Source organism: Drosophila innubila (assembly GCF_004354385.1).
Source record: "Drosophila innubila isolate TH190305 chromosome 2L unlocalized genomic scaffold, UK_Dinn_1.0 4_B_2L, whole genome shotgun sequence".
In the NCBI taxonomy this organism is placed as follows: Eukaryota; Metazoa; Arthropoda; class Insecta; order Diptera; family Drosophilidae; genus Drosophila; species Drosophila innubila.
The window spans coordinates 7,446,158-7,470,436 of NW_022995372.1; the positions used below are offsets into that span (position 1 = coordinate 7,446,158).

At 35.2% G+C, this 24,279-nt stretch overlaps 1 protein-coding gene across 6 annotated transcripts in view; it reads right to left on the reverse strand.

Moving 5' to 3' along the window:
* Window positions 1-24,279, reverse strand: part of LOC117782060 (CUGBP Elav-like family member 2) — a 59,880-nt gene that overhangs the window by 23,606 nt on the left and 11,995 nt on the right. For 4 of the 6 annotated variants that reach the window (XM_034618983.1, XM_034618984.1, XM_034618982.1 and 1 more), the window contains exons 4-5: window positions 23,059-23,141; window positions 19,846-19,894 (exon numbers count right to left, since the gene is read on the reverse strand). In XM_034618983.1, the coding sequence (XP_034474874.1) occupies window positions 19,846-19,894; window positions 23,059-23,141 (132 nt within the window). Of the gene's footprint in view, window positions 1-5,713; window positions 6,392-19,845; window positions 19,895-23,058; window positions 23,142-24,279 lie in introns of those variants that run through there. The other 2 variants (XM_034618987.1, XM_034618985.1) reach the window with 2 other exon arrangements.

Sequence of the window (24,279 nt, forward strand, 5' to 3'; positions counted from 1 at the left end):
AACAACAACGAGTGCTACGGAAATTGTGGTGCTCGCGGGCCGGAAGTGTTGCCAACGTAATCGAAGCGTGCTGGCTGGCAATCCTCTTCGTTGTCCTTCCCCTTCTGCTCTTCCTTCAATTGCTTTTGACTGTCGCCGTCCAGTCAGATACATTGGTGTAGTTGCCCCTTCTATTTTTTTATTTTCTTTTTTATTATTTTTGGCATGCCACACACACAGTAACAGGGTAAGTCTGGTCAGGTTGATGGTTGGACCTTTTTCCAACACTGACAGCTGATTAAAATTGCACTTCAACTGCATAAAGATAATTTCCTATCTAATTATGTTGTCAATTAAAAAAATTTTTGTATAATAAAATTAATTAAAATATCATATTAAATGAACAACTAAGAAATTGTGTATAAAAAAACAGTACTTTCATATTCAAAATACATATAATTTAATATTCATTTAAGCAATACGTATTTCTGGAAACTAATTAAATTAATTATTATATTAAAATCGTCATTTTAATTTTTTGACTATAATTTGTAAGACAGTTCTCTTAGTTCGATGTAAGCAAATCAAAGATTTATTATCAGTATAACTCAATTAGCAATCTCCATCTCATACATAACCGAGCATTTGTTACTAATACACTTACACACACACAAACACACACTCTAGCTTGCTCAAAGTCTAGGAATCTATGTTAAATATACGTCCCTAGAGCGTAGCTCTTACTGCTCGACGATTTCAGTTCAGACTTTGACTATTGGGCAATCGCATATTCAAAATGCTTTCAAGTTGCCCCATGTTGTAGTAGTCCAACAATGCAGACTGCTAAACAAACACACATAGACGCACACAGATATACACACACTTGTCAAAATACACATCAATAGTCTCAGATAAATAGGCAATAAATGTGCATGAACTGTTTTCATTTGTCTCTTCGATGTCAAAGTTAAAAAAGTGTTTGGTGCTTTAATTTGTTCTTTGGATTTTGGATTCTATGTACAATTCAATGCCAATGTAAATATATGCATGGCAGATAGATACCATAGAAAAGGATGAGTGATTATCATTTTATTTCTAAGAATTGAAGCGTAACTCGTGTCACAAAATATATAAAAAAAATACATATCAAGAAATATCTATGTATATTTTACACATACGTGTGCATACAGCTTGAGCTTAAGCTTCCTTTATACGTGTACAGTTTCAGTTCGGCTTTCAGCTACAAGCTTAGATACAAATCGTGACACGACACGATCTCAACTTTAAAACAGATGCAGCTATCAATACAGCTACATATACAGTGATAGATACATTTACAGCTGCAGATACATCTAAAGCGACAAATACAAGTATGTATTAAATATATATGTATGAAGCATTATATATGCACATATGTATCTACAATGTATCTACTCAATGTGTGTTTGCATTTATATCGATGTCAGCAATTGATTACGTATTCCGCATGTTGTATTGTCGCGACAGAATTTAATTTCGTTCTTATGGGACGTTCATTCGATCGAGCAACCAATTCCCGCCTATCTCAATCCTCATCCCCTCCCTTTTGACACTCTACCTATAGCTGTCTTTCTTTCGGTCTGTATTGAACTGTAACGCATTCAAAGTTGTTGTTGCTCACACTCAACAACAACAGCAAAAACAACAACAACAACAACGACAGCAACAAACAACTGAAAAATGTTGTTGTTTTTATTCGAAGGGGTTTTCACAGAATTCTCGTATTTGTGTTCTCTGGTCACTTGTCTGCCATTTGACGTTTGCTTTACATGTGTGTGTGAGTATATATATGTGTGTGTGTGTGTGTATTTGTGTGTAGGTCAAAGGGGATTGTACGCATTTGTATAGTGCAATTTTCAATAGTTCAGGAAATTAGCAGCAAACAAACTGAGACCGGGACAGACACTTCAAGTGAAAACAATAAAATTGACAAAATATCTAAAATATTTCGAATATTGTGATTGCAGAGATTTTAGCGTAGCTTATATATTTAAATAATTCTAAAAGCCGACAGACTTTTTACGTTTCATTTGCATTGAAAACATAAGAGATGTAACATGATTATTGTTTTGAATTCATTTTATTATAATAAAAATTATTTAAAAAAGTTTTTATGAAAGTCAACTAATAATTTGTATTGTATGCATTTTTCATTATGTTATTATTTATAGTTCCTAAATAAATTATTTGAAAATAATATTAGTTTAGAATACATTAAAGCTTTGATTTGTCCAATAAAAATATAATTACTGTCAGTTTGTATATATTTGGACTTTAAAAACAGGAGGCCAAAAAATATTTATATCTAAAATATCGTATAAATATAAATTTATCGTTGCTTTAAAAGCACATTGATTAGGATTAATCCAAAGTCTATATGCCACTGTTATTTATTTTAACTAAGCTATCTCTCTTAACTTTTGGACACTCTCTTAAATTTAACTTTGTTTAGTTTTGTCTGAAATTTTTAAGTCAAGTTCATTTAACGATTGCACACACTTCACACTCGCGTGTTATTATAATTAACAATAAAGTGCTAGAACCTTAAACTATCTGCCAAATCATCACCATCAGCAGCTTAGAAATCAGCTATATATATTTTGAGATGAATTGCGGTGTGTGCTGGGAGCGAAAACAATTTTGTGAGATTCATTTGGAAAGCGGAAAGGAAGTAAGAAGTCGTCTGGCAATTTCCTTGACGCTCGGCAATGTGACAGTTTCGTTTCCTGGACAGAATCTTTTGGGGATTCCCCCCACGTCACCCGACTTTTGACTCCGACTGCCGTTGACATGCAAAAGCAGCTACGTGACATGGCAACGTGCATAGATTGTTGTAGTTTTTGTTGTTGTTGTTGTTGCTGCGATTGTGGTTCGTTGTTGCCACAGCGAAACGTGTTACATTTATGTTAACACATTTGTGCACGTTGCGTGTGAGCGGGATAGCGATAATGGCACTTGCAGATACTCCCCCCTCATATATATGTATGTATGTGTGTACATTTAATACCATGCCACAAAATTCTAAAACAGACAACCTTATGTAACACACAAACACACACACCGAGACACAGACATAGTGGCACATAACGTCTGCTACGCTTCACTTTGACTGACAGCCATTTTGACTTTGAGTGTCGAGCAGAGTTGCCCTCCCCCGCAACCACCACTCATTACATTTGTAACCCCCCTTGTACCTACGCTCATGTCTCTCTGCTCGTCATTTGATCTGCTCATAAAATTATTAGTTTTGCTGCTGTCAGAGAACGTGTCTGCTTGCATCGAATTGCTTTAAAAATAACAGCGTATGCATTTCTTGTTATTCGTGCTATTGTTGTTGTTGTTGTTGTTGCTTTGCACAGGGTTATTCATTCATTCATTCATTCAAATATTTCTTTATTTATTTATAACCTTTTTGCCTTTTGACGCTGTTGCTGCTGCTTATTTATTATCGTTATTTGCTGCCTGTCGCTATATTTTTTTTTTTGTCATCTTTAACTGTGCTGGTCACAGCAGCAAAAACAACAACAATGAAAGCAAGTAAGAACTGTCGAGTGAGCTCGATAGTGAGATACTCGCTATTCGTATCTTCACAACAGTTTATAATAATAATAAAATAAAAAAAAAATAAAATATATTTTATTAATTAGAGTACAAATATATAATATTGCATTTAAACGATAAATAAAATCCTCGTTAAAACATATTTTTCCCCCTGGATCTTGCCTTCGATTTCAATGCAATGACTATATCGACTCAGATCGTCTTCCTGATCATAACAATTTTCGTGACAAATATAGCGAATATATATACTTTATAGAGGCTGTATGTTATACCTTAATACCACAAGACTGTTATACTTCTGTACTTGATATCGGTACCGGGTATGCAAATGACAACAAACAATTCATTTCGCAAATAGCGCATAAATATGCAAGTCATGCGCTTAGTTAGACGACAGCAACAACAACAACCTCAACATCGATGTCGAAGACATGAAAACTCTGGCCCATTTCTTGCCCGCTTCACTCACAAAATGCAACCTCAACTGTGAATCTCAAATGAGTTTTCCCTCTCTCTCTCTCTCTCTCTTTCAGATTGTGCAAACACAAGAACTTCTATTATAAGGAATGAAGGGCTTACCATTTTATTAGCCATATTTGGAGTAATCTGTATGCAAGTCGCAACAGCGGAAATGGATTAGATCGTTAACTTATTGATTTGCATGGCACGGCCACGACATTCAATTATTGTTTGTACTTTGCAAAAAGGGGCTCAGCAACAAACAATTTAACAATTGTGAATAGGTTTTACAATGTGCAGGTGCATTTTAAATTGCAGGTGCATTTTGTATGCATTTTTATCAAATAATCATATGCTCTATCCAAATACTAAAAAACTGTAGAATAATTAATTTTAATTATTTAATTACATTGAACAATTAAAAATTTATAAGATCATTCATATAAAAAAAGAATGGGTATCAGGAGGACTGTTTGTGGACTGTCTGTGTTATCAGATAACTCAGCTCAGTTTTAGAAAAATGGTATGTTTTCTCAGAAATGGGGAACAGTCGTAAGGAACTGAAGATTCTCCATCAGAATCCGGCTTGTAAAATTTGTTTATTTTGATATTTATTTATATTTATTATTGGAAAGCCACATGTTCTAAAGTACCTTGAAGCCTAAAGATGCACGGGTCTTTTCTTATTCAAATTTCTTATTCTTTCACAATCTGCACGCTTTAAGATTTCAACAGAACTTTACAGAACTATACCATATCCGTCTATAAAACATACAAATTTGTAGAATTTTAAATTCAGTTACTTCCATGAGTATGATTATTTTCTATCATTTTAAGGTTACGAGTGAGAAGACAACCCGCTGATAGCCCACTAATTATTCGCTTGCTCAAAAGCAACAGTTTAGCAACAACAACAGCAACAACCGCAAAAACAATATGTGATGCGGCGAGTACAAGAACATACAATATCAGCCATTCTTTCTACCCTTTTACCCTTCTTCTTAGCTATTGAATGCAAAGTGCAAATCCCATGACAAAGCTAAAATTTAATTAGCAGCCAGCAAGTGGCGTTTGCAAATGAAATTACATACAAAAACGAGGCGCCGCGCCGCTGCGTTGCATGCAACCGATTCCCGAAACACAAGGGCCCACATCAACACACACACACACTGACTCACAGACAGACACACACCCACACACATGCTAGAGCTTTTGCAGCCCCAGCTTCACACACTGGCTTAACATTTTGCCACTTGGCAGCTAAGCAGAAAGCCAAAAACAAAAAAACAAAACAAAACAAAAATGAGAAAAACAACAACAGCCAACGGAAATAAAATACACGACAACACACACACACATAGACACAGTGAACACGACACGAACAACGTTGTTGAGCTTCCCTTTTTTGGCCCCCGCATCATGTGTTTTTTTTTTTTTTGTAATCCTCGCGAGCTTTACAATAAACACGAAAATATAATTTGCAACATTTCAAGGCACGCAGCAGGCAACGCGTTTCCGTCTACCAGGAGGGGCAGGGGCATGGCAGGGGTACAGTAGAGGGGTGGGGAAAACAGGACTTCGACTGCAACTTGGGGAGTTGCTGGGAATTGAAAGGGAATGGATTTGGGATGGAAATTGTTCGGAGGAGTGTGCAACTGCAAGTAACACTAATTACCTGGAACTAAATATGGCGCCGGATTTGGTGGCGGCAGCCAATACGTTGCCGTTATCGCCGGATACGACTGATGGCCATTTGTGGCCATGTTTGTGGGCTGCTGCGGGGGCGGAGGTGGAGAATGGGGCGACATGCCGGAGCCGCACAATTTGTTGTTGTTGTTGTTGTTGTTGTTGTGTTGCACTGTTGCTGCCACGACTGCTGCGGCTGCTGCTGCTGATGTTGCACATGTTGTTAACGCTGTTTTAGCCAACAGAGGGCGCTGTACTAGCTGTAGCTCGCTAGGAATGCCATTTCCGTTTCCGTTGATATTGGACGCAGTGACACTGCCATTGTTGTTGTTGGTGCTGTCGTTGTTGTTATTTAAGCCACTGCTGCATTCCATGATATTTGGATTTTTCATAGCGTGCTTTATTTATGGGCCGCTAGATGGCGCCACACACTCACACACACACACGAGCACTTCGACAACGTAACACAAAAAGGGCAACTTTGTTTTTAATGGGCCACTTGGGCTATATTAAAATACCAGCAATACTTTTTGTTGCTATCTAGATTATATAGATATCGATATCGATATATTTATTTAGTTGGCTGCCATTAAAAATGCCACAATTATTCACTTGTGCATAATTTGAATTTTATTTGCAACAAATCGTAGCAAAAAAAATTCAATATGCATTTTTTTTTTACAAATATTTTTAATACGAAACGCGTGCTGTATTTTTATTATTATTATTATTTTTTGAATTTGTTTTTGTTGATTTTCACAATTTTTTATGGTCTACCATTTTTGTATAACTAATTAATTTGCCATATTGTCGAACTGTCTGCAGTTTGCTTTTGCAATAAGCTCATTTGATTATTCTTTCTCTCTCACTCTTTTCTCTCTTTTTCTCTTTCCTGCCTGCTGCGTTTGTTAATAATATTATTTTTTTATTTACATTCAATTTGCTGCATATCACATCGCATCATATCGAGCGTTAATGTGCCGAGCATGTGGATTCGATTGGACGTTATTCGTTATTCGATATACGATATTTGCAGTTGCTATTAAGCTTATTATGACAATCACATAGCACAGTTATTTGATTTTGCATTTAATGTCATTTAGGAGACAGCTCATGAAACAATTTTTGTTGCCTTATTAATAAGGCACCCTTCTTTTTATTACATTAGTGCTTCAAACTTTCGCTTCAAAAATTTGTATGTGCTTTAAAAATAGCAAACTATTTCTAAAATTTAAACGTTAAGGCAAAACTTCAATTTCAAAGTCAAAAAAAATTTAAAATTATCTTTAACTGGCCCCGTCTAATAAGCACATTGGATATACTCGTATTCACTTATAAATTCTTTATACAAACGATCTATACTATGTGCACCTGTGACGAGCTCTAATCAGCTTGAAAAATAGAGTTGAAAAATGAAACGAATGTCTGTGTTTATACAATAACAATAACAATATAACTCAAGTCTATGTGCTATATACAACAATGGAAATTGTTGTGGAAAGGGGAAGATGGAGGGGGTGTAAAAGTATCGCATGAAATGGAAACCGAAACTAAACACAACTGACACCAACTGTCTACATTTAACAACGTGAATTGTGAAATTTTAAGCTTATTTATTAACAATAAGAACAACAACAACCAGTTGTCGTTTCAGTTGGTTTATTTCTATGTGCAATTCTTTGCTCTCTTCTTCTTTGCTCAAATACTAAATAAAATAAAGCTGAAGCTACGTTGTTGTATGATATAGACTGTTGTAAAATATAAAATTTCTTATTTATAGATACGTTTTAAATTGAAATGGAATTGTTTATAAAATTTGAGCTGCAAAAAGGTTATGAAAATTCCAAGACAAAGGTATATAAGTCGAAGTCAATAATTCTGTGGTATTTTAGAGGGATAGAATTAAGAATTCGTTAAATAATATTTACTAATTCTTAAGAAGTATTCAATACACTACATTTCTTTGATTTTGACTTCGCAGAATAGACAAATTTATATTTACAATGAGGAATTGGCTAAATGAAGTATTTTTTATGTCAACTATTTTCGATTTTCTTGTTATTTCTTTTCCATACTTTCCTCAACTTGTCTTATTTCTGGCTGTCTATTTTCAATTTCTTGTGGCTCAGCTAAATTGACGTTTGCCAGTCTATTGACAGACCCTGTCTGCTGTCCACTCTTTACCCCGTTCTTTATGTAGTTGTCGTTGATGTTTGTACATGGTCAACACATAGACATAAATATGCGTAAATGAATAACAACTCAGCGGTTGGGTTATATCGTATATTTAAATAAATAATATACATAGTAAAGTCTTTATAAGTAGGTAGAGCTCTTGGAAGAAAGTGCAAATATTGAAAGAGAGTTCATATAGTATTTTGCTGGAGTCTTGTTGCAGGTGTGTTGAGTGCAAGTTGCAACATGCGGAACATGCTAACTACACGTATGTAAATTGATTTGCCACTGCTGTTGTCGCAATCGTAAAATGCTATAATGAAGCATGTGGCAACAACATCACATACACACACCTACCATTTACTTATACTCGTACATATGCAATTGCCTTTTTTGTAATCATTTTTTTAACGCTTCGCTGAACACTCAAACTAACTAATTTGTCAACCCAGCCAACAATTCAACAACAACAGTATTGAAATTAGCGCAAGGTTGCATAAGAGCCAGTTCCATTTCAGTTACAATAGATGCGATTACATGCACATACTTTAGTTTAGAACTTTCGACGGATTTTACAAACTCATTCCACGTTCATTATCGCCAATCTTATCTTTTGACCTTTGACGTTCCACGTGCAACATTATCTTTAGCATTTCCTGTACTTCAAGTCACCTCTTAACTACAATAATTATAATTATCGCATAAGCTCCATTAACTTCACATTTACACTCTGAACCCGGTTGGGGCTATAACACACATGGGTACGGGTCTCTTAAAAAAAAATATTCAGAGCGTAAAGCAAGCCATTTTCATTATAAACTAAAACATTTGAAGCATGTTAAATTAGAGAGTTGTAGAGAGTTACATTAATATTTTAATATCATTCGAATGGAAAGATCTTGAATGGAACTTTGGTTGAGCTACTCTTTTTTTTGTCAAAATTCTTTAATTGAAATTCATTAGATCAGGTTTTAAGTTAAACTTTGCTTGAGCTTTAATTTATATATATAAACTAGCTAAAGATATTAAGAAACATATTATCTACAAGTAAAGGAAATAGTTATAATCTTTAAAAGTGACTTTTCAGATAAGCATTAACTTCAAGATGGTTCAAAATTAGTAAAATTTATGATTTTATATGAAACTATCTAAATGTTCATGTGTCTGTTTTGTTGATTTTAATTTATTCAATAACGACACTCTTCAATATTTGTAAACCAAATATATCTTATTTCAAATTTAATAAATTCGGGCTTTACGGAAGGTATCTTAATAATTTGAGGGTAAACTGTTAATTAGTTTGACGTTAATTTTAATACTTAATAAGCCAGTCAGAGATCTGACTTTCATTTTGTTCCCTCTATTTTTGACACATTTACTTCACGAGCCGTTATACCTCTTTTAACCACTTTTACAGGGTATAAAAACTCTTTCGATACGCTTTTCGTTACAGTCTCTGGCAATATGTGGTTCCCTTTTTTTATGTGAACTTTTTTCTCCGTAGTTTTGGTTATTTATATTTGAGCAAAGATGAATAAACGAGTACTCATATGAGTATTTACGAGTATTTTTGGGTTGACGAGCTGTTGACATTTTGTATTTAATATGCCGCACACCTTTTTGTTGTTGTTGTAGTTGTTTTTGTTGTCGCGCTGCGTTTCAAATTCACAAAAATTGACAACTGACAATTTCCGTTTGTTTGCCGGCCGGGACAAGCATATGGGCGACTTCACCTTGCCACCGTGCCACCTTGCCCCCTGGCCAAAAAACAAACCCGACTGATTATTTTCAATTGGAATTTAGTTTGCGGCCAAAGTGATTCATATTCATTTTCTCTGACGCCAAGAAATACATTACGTGAATGTGGCGGCATTCATAGACTTTAAATATTTGTTTTTGGATTTTCAACTAAAATGAGATACGGATACAGTCTATAGATGTTTTTTCAATTTAATGACACTTGTTCTAGTTGTGTTTGTCTGAGGCATCTTTCAATATTTGCACAAATGTTGCTAGCGACAATAATTTTCCCCCAACTGAATGTTGTGTGAATAGGGCGTAGTCCGACCTTGAGATAGTATCTTATTGTTCAGGTATATTATGATGAGCCCATGAGATCGTCAAATATGTTGTCGGCACATTGAAAGCCTTTTATGACAATCTCTTTGACTCTCTCTCTCTCTCTCTCTCTCGATTCTGTGGCGCACCTCAAATAATCCAGCATTGAAGCACTGAAGCGTAACGCAAACTGTATCGGAAATCGGTTTGAAAATATCTATAGCTATTGTTCTATGAATATATCAGCTGATGTACGTTGTGTACTCTAAAAATTTATGCAAATACATTCGACACGTTTGCGAATGCACATTTGCTCAGGTAAATAGAGCTTTATCAACAACTACAGTGGGCACTGAATATGTCGACTGTTGTTGCCTTAACTCGAACTGCAAATTGTGTGTTATCGAGAATTCACAGTACCATAAAATTACGTTCTTATCATTAGCTAATTATGTAAATTTCCACAGCAACAAGCGAAATAATCATTTGTGCATTTTCAACATTTCACTGTATCTCACAGTTACATTTGTATCTGAGATACATTTGCACTTTTGACTTTACGATGCGCGTGCGCAGTTTAATGTAATTTGAAAGAGCGACTTTAGACTGATTACAGAACGGTGACGCGCACGTCTCGCCGTTTCAATGTATCTTTGTATCTGTAAGATACAAAACCTAAAACGAAAACGCGACTGATTGCTTGGCGATTGAGTGACAAACTGCTAGCGTCGCTTTTTTCGCTGCCGTTTCGCTCTGTCGTGTGGTTTATTTTACTTGATTTTTATTCTGTTTTATTTTTTTATTTTTTGTATTTTTCGCTTTTTTTCAGCTGTTTAGCTTTTTGTTTTGTCGCTGTAGTTGTTGTAGTAGTTGCTGTTGTTGTATCGCCTGTGTTCGTATGTACTTTAGCCATTGTGTACTCAGTTCACGATGTGCCAGACCCAAAGCCCAACCGCATGGCGACGTCAACGTCAACGTCAGCGTCAACGTCAACGTTGGAATACAAAATTATCATTATTATTGTTGCCTTTAGTTTTGGCATTTTTCAATTTTGGTTAAATGGCATTTGCGACAAAACTCTGAGATATCAACTTTCGAAGATTGCAATGCGAAAATTAAATACACTAGAAAAACTTACATAATATGCAATTGACTTATGCAAAAATTAATTGAAAATAGTTGAAGATCGGCAAAAACTATTAAAAAGTATATAAATAATAATTCTTTAGAAATTTTATACATGGTTACTTTATAACCTCTAGGATCAATCAAATTATAAAAACAATTGAAAGTGTTCATATAATTTTTTTTTTAGTTTTTTTTTTGTAATTAGATTTCTATTAATTTCTACGGCTTTTTGAAATCTAGAACGTTCCATAGAATAATGCAGAAAATAGTTTTTGATTTCATTTAATTGTTTTTCTAATTTTAATGCAGTAATCAGAGCAACTATATTTCGGAAAACAAAAAGTTTCTTAAGATCAGTAGAAACACAAACGTTGGAATATTTCAAATAACTTTTCAAGGTTTCACAAATCTTTACAGACAGAAATACATTTGTTTTGTGTCATAACTTTGAGTTCAAGCCAACAACCCTGTTGGTACTCAAGTGTATCTAAGCCATAAATTGCTGGTTTCATCAAGCGACGCGTGCTAGGCAGCGTTTGATCGCCACAAGCAGCATCACCACCTGATCACGAGTATCTCACAGATACAGGCAGGCATTTAGAGTAGTTGTGGTTGCTTTTGTATTTGCGCTCTTTATTGTGAGCTTTTGACAATTGCATTTGCATTGACTTTGCTGATAAATATCGTGCATCAGTACTAAGATATTTACAGACATTATGTATCTAAGAGATTGGCACAAACTCGGACTAAAACTGAGACTTCAGACTTCGACTACCTGAGTTAGCATGTTGGCGTTTTGTTTGTTGTTTACTTTATTTTTTATTTATTTATTTATTTTTGTTTATTTTTTTGAGTTCGCCTTTCAGCGGCCGGCGACAGTTGTTTAATTTATCAGTTAACAGCTTGTGGCTTTTGCAGTTACTTGCTAAAAGCGTCTGTTCTACACGATCGTATTTCAGGCATGTCTCTTGGAAATGCTTTGTATCTACACTCATAGACTGTCAGCTGACCTTTTGCATGGCTTAAAAGTCAGGCTAAAATTAACCTTGTAAATACTGAAAAGAGAGCTAAAGAGTAAAGATGAGACCACAATCGAAATTCAAACCCGTAACGCCCCCTTTATCCACAGCAATTTCTTATCTCGAAAAGAAATGTAATTAAAACAAAGCCATATGCTGCAATTGAAACGCCCCCAAATTACCAGATACAGATACAGATACAATGCTGAGGAGGGAAATGCAAAACGCAGTCAGCCCAAAACACTTGAAATGCTAAAGAAAAACGAAATCAAAGAGACAAGGACAACAAATGTAAATTGAAACAGACGCAAAAGCATTTTCAATAATTGAAAATAATAATTAAAATTCTCTGATTGAGGCACCCCCCCGACTGACGTCCGCAATTGGAGTGAAAGAAGCTATAAAAAAGCAACAATAATAACAACAACAATAACAACAACAAAAACAACAACAACTGTAGCATAGAGCATGCACATTATAATTTGCCATACAATTTGTTGTTATTCAATCTCTTTTTTTTATATTATTTTTTGCTTTTTAATATGCAAAACTTGTCGCCTGCCATTGAATTCTTTTTTTCTTATTTCTGTTTCTGTTTTTGTTTCTCGTTTGGGATCATAGAGCCCGTTAGCCGTATTTGTGGCCATAGAAATTGTCGTCTCCCCCTTTGTGCTCCTTCTTCTCTCTCCTTCTCTCTTTCTTTAGAATTTATGACTGTTTTCTGGGTTTGGGATTGGAAGTGCGTGATTTCTTCAATTAATTGCCGTCTCATTGCCATTGCAAGCAGCACTTGCTGCGTTTTAAGAACTCTCTGAATTGCATTGCACAATCATGTGGCGACTCCAATTGTGGCAACTCGACCTCCTCTTCATAAGAAAAATGATGTATGTTAAGTATTCTGGGGGGCAATCTCACAGCATTGTCTGTCTGTATTCTAAGTCTCTTTTGACAATACTTTTAATTCTAGCATAATTCTCAAGCGATGACAATGCTTCAGCTATAGAATTGTTGGTAATTATGGTTAGGAAATGAGTTGACTGTCGTCTTGTGCAATCTGCATAAACTCTGACTATTGTTGTACTCAAAACGAGACAGACAACTGACTTATTAGCTAAAGTTAAATACTCGAATTTTCAATTGTTGCAAAATGTTCATAAATTGCTTAAACCTAAGAAACTTCTTTGAATGTGGAGATTGAATGAGCAAATAAAAAAGTTTAGCTGTTGCTTGAAATTATTCTTATACAAATCTTTGTATCTTGTATCTAGAAGATCTATTACAGCTTAGGGTTATAAAACGAAAGCTTAATAAATAATTCAATGCTCAATGATCACAATTTAAATTAATTTTTTTTTTAATATACATCAAAAAATATATTATTAATGATCAATTATCTGAAAAAGTTATTGTTCAACAAATGCTATTCGATCACTTTAATATTTTTCTCATTTCTCAGTTTTCAATCATTTGCACGATCATAAACGTATTATTACCAACTTATTTTAATCGAATCTTTGAGTAAACTAATAACCCTTGATGAAACTCATTACTGAACCGAGATCTCATTAGAAGTATCTGAAATATGGTACATCTCGTTCAATACAAAGGCAGCGCATTGATAATTTCAATTCTCTTAGAATTGAAGTCATATTTCATTCGCTTTTGATATGGTATTTGCAATTAATGCACATATTTCAATTAACGCACGTGAAGCGTAGAAAATGTCTTGTGCCACAAACATGACAAACTGCAGCTGCAACCATAATAGCAACAAAAAACGACATCAATTGCAATTGTAATTGCAACTACAAAGTCGAGTACGCATGCAACGCACTTGCAACACGCAAAAACTGCAAAAAAAAAAAAAAAAATTTCTCCATTGCGTTTGGGCGCAACATTTAATGGCATTCCACAAATGCTTAGATTTGCCAACAGAGCTCAACTAGAATATCTGAGATACAGATACAAAGATACAAGCTAAAATAACTGTGTGCAGTTGAAAGCAAAAGCATGAAAGCAAAACAAAAACAGAAAACAGCTGACTTAATCGCAACTCAATTTGCCATTTCTGTGTCTTCGCGAAATTGACTGGAAATTGAAATGGAAACTGGTTGAACGCTTGTTGGAAGCAGAGGTGGAGAGTGACAGGGGGAAAGGGGGAGCCCAGTTTACGGCAATTAAACAGTCAGAGAAACTGAGATATTGAGAATTGCCGGCTGAATGAGTCAAGCGTCTGTTGCAGTTATTCACAATTATTCACATTTCTCACTCTTGTACACTTCTCTCCACTCCCTCTCCCTCTTATTTTTTTTATTTTTTGGCATTTAATTGTTTATTATTAAGTATATTGACAATAACGAAGGCGAGCTGATTTGCATATTATTGTTGTTTACTTTTTGGCAATTGTCAAACTGAACAACTGAGTATACTCGAGTGACTCGACTCCACTGACTAAATAAATGTCTGAGCAAAATTGTTTATTTTATTTTCGCGCATAAGCAGCTCAAATGTATTTTCGAATTTCAAATTTTCCCATTTTCACATTTTTTTATTAACCATAAAAGTAAATAATAGATTTTAAAGCTATAAACACATTTTTTTTTTTTCCTTATTATTGCACAAGCATACATATATTGAATTTCTGTTACTTTTTCAATTGACAATTGCCAATTAATTGTTAATTAAATAGAGTTAATTCGCCGAGCGTCTTTCAATCAATTGCCAACCGAACGATAGTTATTTAATTTAAAAGAGTTTTTCATTTGTTTACTTTGGGACTGACTGACGACAAAAACATCGACATCGACTACTGCGACGACGACTTTCCGGTGTGCGCGATCGTGTCTTGAATGAATGCCGATGATAGACTGGCAACTGGCAACTGTCAACTGCCGACTGGCGATTGAGTACAGTGGGGTACTCAACACTGACAACTAGAAATTCTATTGAATACGTTTGAAAAATGCGAGCGCGACTATCGACGCAGCTGAATACACTGAAAATCCGAAATCGTTTAGCTGCTGGCGTCCCCCTTTCAATATGTGTTGTTTGGCGCTCGCCGATCGTCAATTGCACTGCACTTTGAATTTCATTTGTATTTGCCGTTGGCAATGCCTATGTGAACACAACAACAGTTTGCTGATGCCGGCTGCGGCTCTCTCACGCTCGCTCACTCGCTCTCAATTTTGCTTTGCCTTTGCACAGCTGTTTTGGCGCTCTCTTGCTTCATGCACGCGCTCTTTGACACTTGTGGCTGAGTCAAAGTCAATTAGTTACGCTCTTTGGCTGCATTGTTGTTTGTGCTTGTTTATGTTTATTTTGAGAGCTTGTTTTTGCCGGGCTGACTCAGCATTGTTGTTGCTACACGTATTGTTTGCTTTCAAGCTGATGATGGACTGTCTTCAGCCTCCCACCCGCTCTGCCTCACGCGCTCTCTTCTAATTGGCTCTAAGCTGCAGTTTTACAGAGTGTGTGGACTTGTTGGCGACGGTTTGATTAAAAAGTGGTGCTAAGTGATTCAAAGTTATTAATTTGCATTCAGAAATGCACTCAAATTTAAAGCCTCTTTCTCTATCTGTTTGCTTCTCTTTATATAGATGCAGTTAATTTAGTGAAGAGCTTAAGCTCATCTTATTATCCTCTCTTTCTCCCTCTATCTAAGTTTGCTCAACTTTATTTTAAGCCCAGCTTTTTTTAAGTGTTGTGAAAACAAACAAGAACGGCATTTAACTTGTGCACTCTTTGTATCTCGCTCTTTTGCTATATGCTTGGGTCAGAAAAAGTAGCGGGACCTTACACACTTAACCTTACTTAAAAAGCTAAAAGACTGTGATTAAAGTTTTAAAATCTTTGTTTAATTTAGCTTTCTCAATCTATTCGTATTTGTTTAACTAATTTGATAGCTTAATAAGGGAAAGACATTACCTAAATTTAGCCTTTCATGATGTAATGCTGTTTATTACAAATCAAACATGCTCCTAACCTCACTTTTCAACAAGTAAGCTGCTGTCACGCTTTCTATCTCTTTTTCACGCTCTTTTATTAAGCTCTTATGCAAACAATTTGCATATTTTTCAATATTTAACACATTTAACGGCAAGTTAAGCTCCAACGGACTGAGAGACGCATTCAATTAACAACTTGGCTACAAAATGTTCAACCGTAGATACTTATTATCTGCATAGATCTATTAACAGATGTATTCCAAAAGCATTACTTACAGTAAGTAAAGTAACTTTTATGACAAAGATAAAAATTCACAAATTTTTATTAACTTTTATAAATGAATATTTTATAAAAGTTGCTTATGGTTCTTAATACAAGCTAAAAGATAGAAATATTAATATCAAACTGTATTTAATAATACTAGACAAACATGTATCTTATTTTCTTTGTCAAAATACTTATTTGCCGTACTGTATCTTAACAAGAAATCACGTCAGGCGCTAAACGAGCAACAAATGTGCGAGAATTAGTTGAGGCGCAAAGCGAAGAAAGAGTCGTAACAGTTGAGAGAAGTATAGAAAAGCGCATTGTTTTCCAACTGTGAGTGACCCGTAGAATTCAGAAAATTGAATTGAAAAGTGTGTTAATGCTACCAGCAGCAGTAGTATCAGCAGAAAGTATCTATGAGATACAGATATAAGTGTATTACATATATGTACATATGTATGTAACATAAATTGGCAAATTGCAAACATGAAAATGCATTTGACTCAAGCAGAGATCTAAAGATACCGCAATCCACTGCAAGTGTTGCACTTAGAAGACGGACATGCCCCAATGACGTTGCAACGTCATGGAATTACTTTGCCTCTGTCATCGCCTGACAATTTGCGAATTAATAAACTCATTAATTACAAACTCAAACGGCATAAATACATGTGCGTAAATTTACACGCTGCTCTGTTTGCTGCTGCATCAAATAATTAATTTGCCATGATTGCTGCAACCAGTTAGACAGAGCTAGATAGTGACTAAAAGAGAAAGTGATAGTAGCATATTTGAGGAAATATTCAAAGGCGGAGAAGACACATGCAAAAGGGCAGCCAAAAGGCGAACGACAACACAGCTAAAAGTGTTTAGAATTTCTGGCATTTTGTCAAGTGTCGGCAAAACATTTTGCCAAACACGCAAAGGCAGGGTGAAGGGGGGGACAGGGGCCGAATCAGGGGTAAGGCAGAGAGGGGTCCCTGAGAAGTGGCTGAGAGAAAGGCTACAGATTGAGGCAACATTTGCACTTGTTGCATGTGCGAAATGTTGTGTGGCATTTGAAGATGTTAGAAAAACAACTAAGCTCTATTTGCTAAATTGGAATAAAGTACATAAAGTAATTCTTTTTTTAATATATACAGTGAGGCTTGACTAACAAGAATCTTTAGCTGTTATCAAGTTGAGTTTAATACAGTTTTAGTATAAGAAAAAATTAGGCATTCAATTTTTAGTTAAGCATTTCTTGTTCATTTCTGAACAGTCTGTGTTATAATTAGTACACTTATAAAATGGATACCTCATTTAATAGAAATTAAGTTAAAAGCTTATGCAGTATTTTTAAATCTGTTTTAATTCATTTAAACTGCTTCTAATAATTCCAATTTGTCTACAGGAAAACTTATTTCTCACAATTCCATCTTCATAATTAATAATTCAATTGGAACACTTTATCTTCCGACTATGACAATATTTACTCACATTATTTACACTATTTATTCACTTTTTTTCACACTACAATCACCTTATCATTTAATTTATATTCATTCGATGTCTTGCTATAATTAATCACTTGGCACCCCGAGTGTAATTTATATACTTTTCCGAGCATTCGACAATGAATTGTGTGGCAAATGTCATTACTCGTTGCTTAATTTAACAATAATCATTAATATATTCGTATTTTTAAATATTTATTTATAATTATAATTTGTTTTAAGCGCCAACAACAAATGCATCAAACTAAATGAGGCAGCAAGTGATGCTCAGTGACAATTTCTTTTTTTCTTAATTATCTATAAAATTTGTGTGTTACGTATATGAATGCCCTGTACCAACGAATGCAAGAAGAAGGCTATGATGAACTGAATTCTATTTAAGATCTCACTTATAAAGTTTGTAAATTTCAAAACAGATATTTCAGATATTTATCATACTAAACATCAATTAGAAACCGCTTTATTGCTCCGGGGTATATTCAAGTCGAGCATTCTCATCTCCACTCTTTTTGACTTGTTCAAATTGTGATTTATTTTTGTCACGCGTTTATTTTGACGCACAAAATGACAACAAATTATTTAAGAGCTTGCTGAGTTCTTTTCGCGGATAAAACAGAGCTAAAGATACAGATATATAGGTATAGAAAATGTGTTTGGGAGTGTATAAAATGATTAGGAAAATAAAAAGAGATACGTGCAATCTCTTGACTTAGAATTTTTGTGTTCCTTGACTTTAATCAAACTTCCAAATAAGTTACAATTAAAATGATAAAAAGTGCAGAATTATCAACTCACAGGAAAGCAATTACACACACAAAACCTATAAGCAAGGTATGGAAAGAACGATAACAAAGGCACGAAAAGGATTCCCTTAACATTTCCGTTTCGTAGGAAAAATGCTAGAAAAAAATCAGAGGAAATACCAAACTCATAACCAAAAGGCAGCAAGCAACACACACATACACTAATACACACACACACACACATATGTAGCGAAAACGGAAGCGAGGCGTTGCAGTCGCTTCTGTGTTGAGGGCCATGGCCAAAATGGCAAAAGGGCTCAAACACGATTTTCATTTTGGAATTCGAATGCGCAGTTCGCAGAACGCAAAGCTTGTTGGCTTGGTTGACCAGGGTTGTCACCTATTTGCCAGTTGTTGTCGTAGTTGTTTGCATTTTTGTTGTTGTTGTTGCATTCAGTGGCTTTGGCTTTGCTATTTTAGTGTTTGCCTTTTTAGTTACTGTTGACAGCGCGGGGAGGGATAAGAGAGGGTGGTTACCCTACAATATATTGCAGTTTTATTTGCCCGCATGTGTGTGGCAAACGAGCCTCAAATAAACCAGAGTGAGTGAGAGGTAGATACAGTTGTGCTTTTATTGAAATTCTATTTATCCAGAGCGAATCAAAAGGACTTTGGACTTCAAACACAACAGAGACAGAGACAGAGTCAACTCTAATCGATTTAGTGGGCCTCCGCAAATCCAACTAATACCGGCTTCAAATGACACCCTCTCATGCACCCTGGTCCTGTGCTACATTGTGCCTTCCCAATGGAGCATTATTCATTCATGTCTCCGATACAAGTTGTGATTAAGCCCACAAGGTAAAAGCAGCAAAATAGAAAAAACTGGAAAATACTAGAATAACTGAAAAACTCGAAATAGTCTTAGCAATCAGCCAGACAAGAAAAGCAACAAAAAACCAGAAAGATTGCTACAGCCAAGTAAGCTCGACAGAGATATACTCGTATCCTTGGACATTTAATTGAATCGCAATTAGCGTTATATAAAAGTGTTTATTTGAAAAAGAAAACACAAAAGATATATAAATAAATAAAATAAATTAATAAATAAATAATCATTATTATTCGAAGTTATAGTAATGAATATACTTGCATTTCAATTTTAGAAAATCTTTCTGTTGATTTTTGCCTACATTGTCATGAATTTATAATACCTTGGGTACCAGGTATAAACGTTAGCAAAAATATAATTTAATTTTTTTCCTTTGTTGTAGTTGTTATTGAACTTACCATTTCTGTTCTCACTATCTGCAGGCTTCATTTGAATGGGATGATGCATCTGAAAGAGATGAAAGGGAAGAAAGGGGAAAAAGAGAATGAGAATGTGTTCGAATAAGGAGAAAAGCAAAGAGCAGATAGAACTGTGTCCTGCCTGTTTTTAATAGATGCCAAGCCAGACGGCTGCTGTTGAATTGCAATTGAGGCTCCGATTCAGCCAGAACACATGCATGTGTGTCTAGTTTCCTGTCATTTCTTCTAGGTGGGGGTCTATTTTTTTGCAGGACTTTTACCTTTGGAGATTTCATTAGTTTGATTTCGACTAATGCAACAAGTTCGAGTGCCTTCAGAATGCAGTTACAAAAGGCAAAGGCGAACAAATGTTCATAAAACTAATGAAATGGCTTCGGGGTCAGACAGACGGGGCTGTGCAATCGGAAAAAGGCAGTGTGGAAAATGAAGCGGCCATTTCATTAACGTGGCCATTAGCACTTGCAATTCAATGCGCTGCTTTTAACAATTTTAATTTATTTCACATTCATTGAGCAAACTGATAAGGCTGTTGCTGTCGTTCTCCTGACAGCACAGAAAGGACTCTGTCTGCCTTGCCTGCTGACAGAACTTGCCAACGGGTTGCCATTACTTTGATTTCAATTAACTTTTCATTCAGTTAAGAGTGCCCCGTCGGTACCGGGCCAGCACAGCATAGGAAATGATAATAATAATACTTACAAAGATATTAGAAATGCAGCAATTGCTCGGAGTTTGGCAAGGTCTCTTAAAAAGGGCACGCAAAAAAAAAAACACGAGAGGAACGATAGAAAAGAGCACTAAGTGAATGTCTGAATGAATGAATGATTGAGTGGTTGCCTGACTGAGTGACTGACCGGCTGACTGATGTGCTGATATTCCAAATGAAATGAAAATGCTTTGCAGCCTGACAAGGACTTGGACTCAGACCTTTCCGGCCTATCTCTACTGAGTTTTGTCCTATTGGTCAAAAGGTTTTGCACAAATTACGAGAAAATGTCACTGCTTTGGCCAAATCCCACTCTCAACCACTCATCGACCCACTCACCCATTATGGTTGCGTCATTTTGCTGCTCTATTATTCAAAATTGACAGTTGAATGAGTTAAGTGGCCTGTATAGTATTCTTCTCCTCCCCGAACCTCCTTCTATTTATGTTTTGTGTACTTTTTCCTGTATCCTTTTTTCCAATTGTTACCCTTTTCACTCAAATGGCATTTGAACTCTAATACGATCGTCATTCAAATTGTTGTTTAGTTCCTTGTTATTTCCATTATTTTTTTTGTGGATATCTCCCTGCCCAATTTACAAGTGTATTTGTTGTAGAAATTTCGTCAATTAGCTATGAAAATATTGTTGCTTGTTTTAGTGAGTGTGCTTTAAATTTAGCAATTGACGTATAACACTGCCAGAAATGATTGACAAATTCTAAAATTTTTTGATAAGCGATATATAAGTACTATATTTTCTCATGAATTTATATTTGACTAAGAAATATTCATAATATAAAAATTAACAGTAAAAGGTATTCTAACTCAAAACTTCATTGAATTTTGATTTTAATAAGAGGTATTTCTTTTTTAAATAGGACTAAAGTATTAAAGAACAATTTAAATAATAATGTGACGAAAATTTGAAAAAAAATTTAAAATATATTGTACTCAATATTTGTATATATATTAAAAAAAAAGTAAATAAAATATGTAATAAAATAACAATTAAAAATTTAAAAATTTAAAACAATTAAATTACATTAATGTAGAAATGTATTTTGTTGTATTTAATACTCATTCTTTCTCCTGCGCGCATCTGCCCTCTATCAAATGTATCCCAGCATGTATTTAGTGTTGCATATTTTTAGGCGGCTATGGAAATTCTTTTTACAGTGTAGTCCCAACTGCTTCGTTTCACACGTGCCACACATAACACGGCATAAAAAAATACTACTACAGAGCTGACCAAAAAGCTGTCAGGGTACTTAACCCACACACACACACAAACACGCAGTGAAGCTTACATATATGACAGTTATCTCTATATAGGGAAGTGGTCACTTCAAAACAAAATATTTATTGTAGCCGTTGACAAGTTGCTCCCACACACAAGTGCACACACAGGTGTGTGGATATATGTGTGTGTGTGAAAATGCCGACGTTTCAACGTCTGTTTACCTATCGATTATTTCAGGTAAATTAAGTAGCTCTTGCACAGAGGACGACGACGAAGACGACGACGACGACGATGAAGTCGACTAGGTCGAGAGTACTATATGTCAGTGAGCTTGGTGGTTGTTCAGGTAGCCTGGCAAATGCATTAAAGGATCAGACATGCCCACACACTAGCTGAAGCACTTACTTATACAAACAGAGCTGCTTGTGTGTACATATACTACGTATATATGTGTCTACATATATCGTATTGTATCGCATATATACATGGAACCCTCAACATTGGTCATTATTTTGACAATTACACACGTGACGTCATTTGCCTGTTACTCCAAAAGTTCAGTTTCAGTCAGTGCTTTAGTGTTTTAGTGCTCAGCTATATGGATTTTCCATTAACAATTTGAATATGTAAATTAGGCAGGGGGCTGGTGGGGGTGTATATGACCAGAGGAGGGAAGGAAAGTTGGGGTAGTTGATATGGAGTCCCTTTTACAGTGTTTACTTGTGCGTTGAACGCTTCATTTAATACGTTAACAATGAGATTGTCCTCAATAATTGAATCCACTAATTGACTGATGATTACATTTGTGTTGGCCATACACCAACAAAGCAACAGCCCCCTTTCCACCCATATTTGTGTGTGTGTGTGTGTGTGTGTGTGTGTGTGTGTGTGTGTGTGTGTGTGTGTGTGTGTGTGTGTGTATGTGTGGGTACATATATTACTAGAAATTTGAGGTATGAAAAAGTATGTCATTTCGATCGATCGATTGAAGGCACAAGCGGTTGACTTTCTCAAGCTGCATTATTCAAAAAGCAGTGTGGATGGAACTACAGTAAGAGGAAGAATAAAAAGAAGAAGTAACGCACACATACATACACATACATAACACATACATACAGATGCACATACAAAACAAATAGCACGAGCAACTAAAACCACTACAAAATACTACATACAGATACATATCTCTATGTATAGATACATACGTATATTGATAAATTAATAGATATAGGTGAATGCTACTTACCCCATCCAGGGTTTTAATGTTGTGCAGCGCATCCTGGGCCCGCAGAGCCGCCTTGCGCGTATAGTAGGTGACAAAACAGCACCCTGTCAACGAAACAGAACGAAACAATCGATACAAAAATCGATACAAAAATAGATTTGTATGTAGGCAAAATTTAACAAATAACGATCGATAGACAAATGCACAAACGTATATTACAAGGACGTTTATATACGATTAATCGATAGCTCGCACTTATCATAATATTACAAATTAAGGGACCATTACAAGTAATGTTTTCAATAACTCTGGAGTTTCTTCTTATCATGCATTGAAAGACCAATATGTCTGAATACGAAATACATTTATCATGCAATTCGATTGTTGGCAAATGTTGTGGGACAAGAGACGAGCGTATCAGGCAAGCCATGCTGATATTATGATATAAGGACACACTATTTATAATGGGGTGGTAGATATTTTGATAAAATTGTATGTGCTATAACATGATCGGATTAAACATGCAGTGATATTCCTAGGACAATATATCCATAAATTTAACGATAAAATAATTTCAGTTACGGATTCAGTTAACTATTAGTTACAACAAAGTTGATAATGTGTCTGAAACTCATCGATAAGACATGTTAAATAATCGGTTGACCTAAATTTAATGATGCTTAACGAAATAAATAGTAATTAAATAAAATTGATAACATGCTCAAAATTTATTTCCATATATAGAAAACTTCTCATTATACATTTTCATTTTATTTACCGATATGACTATAAAGATAGCACTGCATATAAATTGCTATAAGTAACCTAAAAATTGTTTGAACATAAATATTTTTCAATTTATGTTAACCTACATATTTATGACTTACTATAGGTCCACACAGCATTAGGGATAATCCTTTTAGCTGCTGCCACTCACACGTAAATATGACTATGACCAGCCAAAAGGACACACCTCTGTTGTTGTGTTAAGCCTAATATGTTCATAACTCTCATAAGTCTCATAATCATATATGTATGTATGTTCATCCGATCATTGGCAGCATCAACATCACGCAAGGCTATAAATATGCATAATACTCGCACAATTTCAACCTTTCATAAAAGTTTGCAAGCAAATGTGGATATTATTCTAATACAGTACAGAATTAACCAAAACCAGCACGCACAAACACACACATACACACATGTGTGTGGGTGTGTGGCAATTATGGTCAATTACCA